At 46.7% G+C, this 851-nt stretch overlaps 1 protein-coding gene across 1 annotated transcript in view; it reads left to right on the forward strand.

Moving 5' to 3' along the window:
- CDK12 (cyclin-dependent kinase 12) overlaps nt 1-851 on the forward strand; it is a gene marked incomplete at its 5' end in the record, with an annotated part of 21733 nt that overhangs the window by 5387 nt on the left and 15495 nt on the right. The window contains 1 exon segment of the mRNA XM_010083385.1: nt 728-851. This exon segment is cut by the window's right edge and continues 28 nt beyond it. Coding sequence (XP_010081687.1) covers nt 728-851 — 124 coding nt within the window.

Genomic DNA, 851 nt, shown 5'->3' on the forward strand with positions numbered 1-851 from the left:
ACGAGGTTCACCCCGTACCCGATGGTGTGGGGTGTTTCCTGGCTTGCTTGTATCACAACATGTTTATTATTTCTGCATAAACACCTCATTCAGACCCCATTTACTGCAGAGTGGGACTGAGACCCTCTGCACATACCTCAAACAGAATTTAAATTCCTGGGTTTTTTTTTCTTCTCCTGAATCACAACAGAATTAAAATTCTGCTTTTTTTTCCTTCTCTTGAATCACAAGACACAAATTTGAGTTCTGATGGTAGTAAAAGAACCGGGGTGAAAATTAGCTTGAAGGGAGATGTTTCCTGAGGCGGCATTCCCATGAGGGCACTCGTATTTTATCTGCTGTTTCCTTTAAAGTTGTACATAATTCCTGTGAAAGATTCGTAAACTGCCGGCTCATCCGCTCGACTGAAGTCTCCTCTTTAGAGCGTGAATCTGTGATCTCATCGTTACCTTGAGGCTCGCCCAGCCTCGATCGTTTCTGTCTCACCCGTGTGATTGCGAGGGCAGTCTGACATCGGAAGGCTGGATGGTGACCTGGAGCTTGTGCTGCTTTAGTCAATAAACTCGTTTCGGTAGCTTTAGTCCCTCCTGACAGCTGTTAGGAGTCTCTGAACTTAGTTGACAAATCTCAGATTTGAATTATTTTCAAAGAGAGCCGTTGATGTGGGTGAGTGGCTCGGAGGTTGAGGTGCTTCGTTTCATTTCTCTTCTCCCCGTTCTCTCCGCAGGAAGTCTGTGAAGTCCCGAAGCCGAAGTCCTGGGTATTCAAGACACTCATCATCTCACAGTAAAAAGCAGAGGTCTGGGTCCCGCAGTCGCCATTCCAGTATATCACCCACGCGGCTACCGCTG

The sequence above is a fragment of the Pterocles gutturalis genome, unplaced genomic scaffold (assembly GCF_000699245.1).
Source record: "Pterocles gutturalis isolate BGI_N339 unplaced genomic scaffold, ASM69924v1 scaffold39585, whole genome shotgun sequence".
Taxonomy (NCBI): Eukaryota; Metazoa; Chordata; class Aves; order Pterocliformes; family Pteroclidae; genus Pterocles; species Pterocles gutturalis.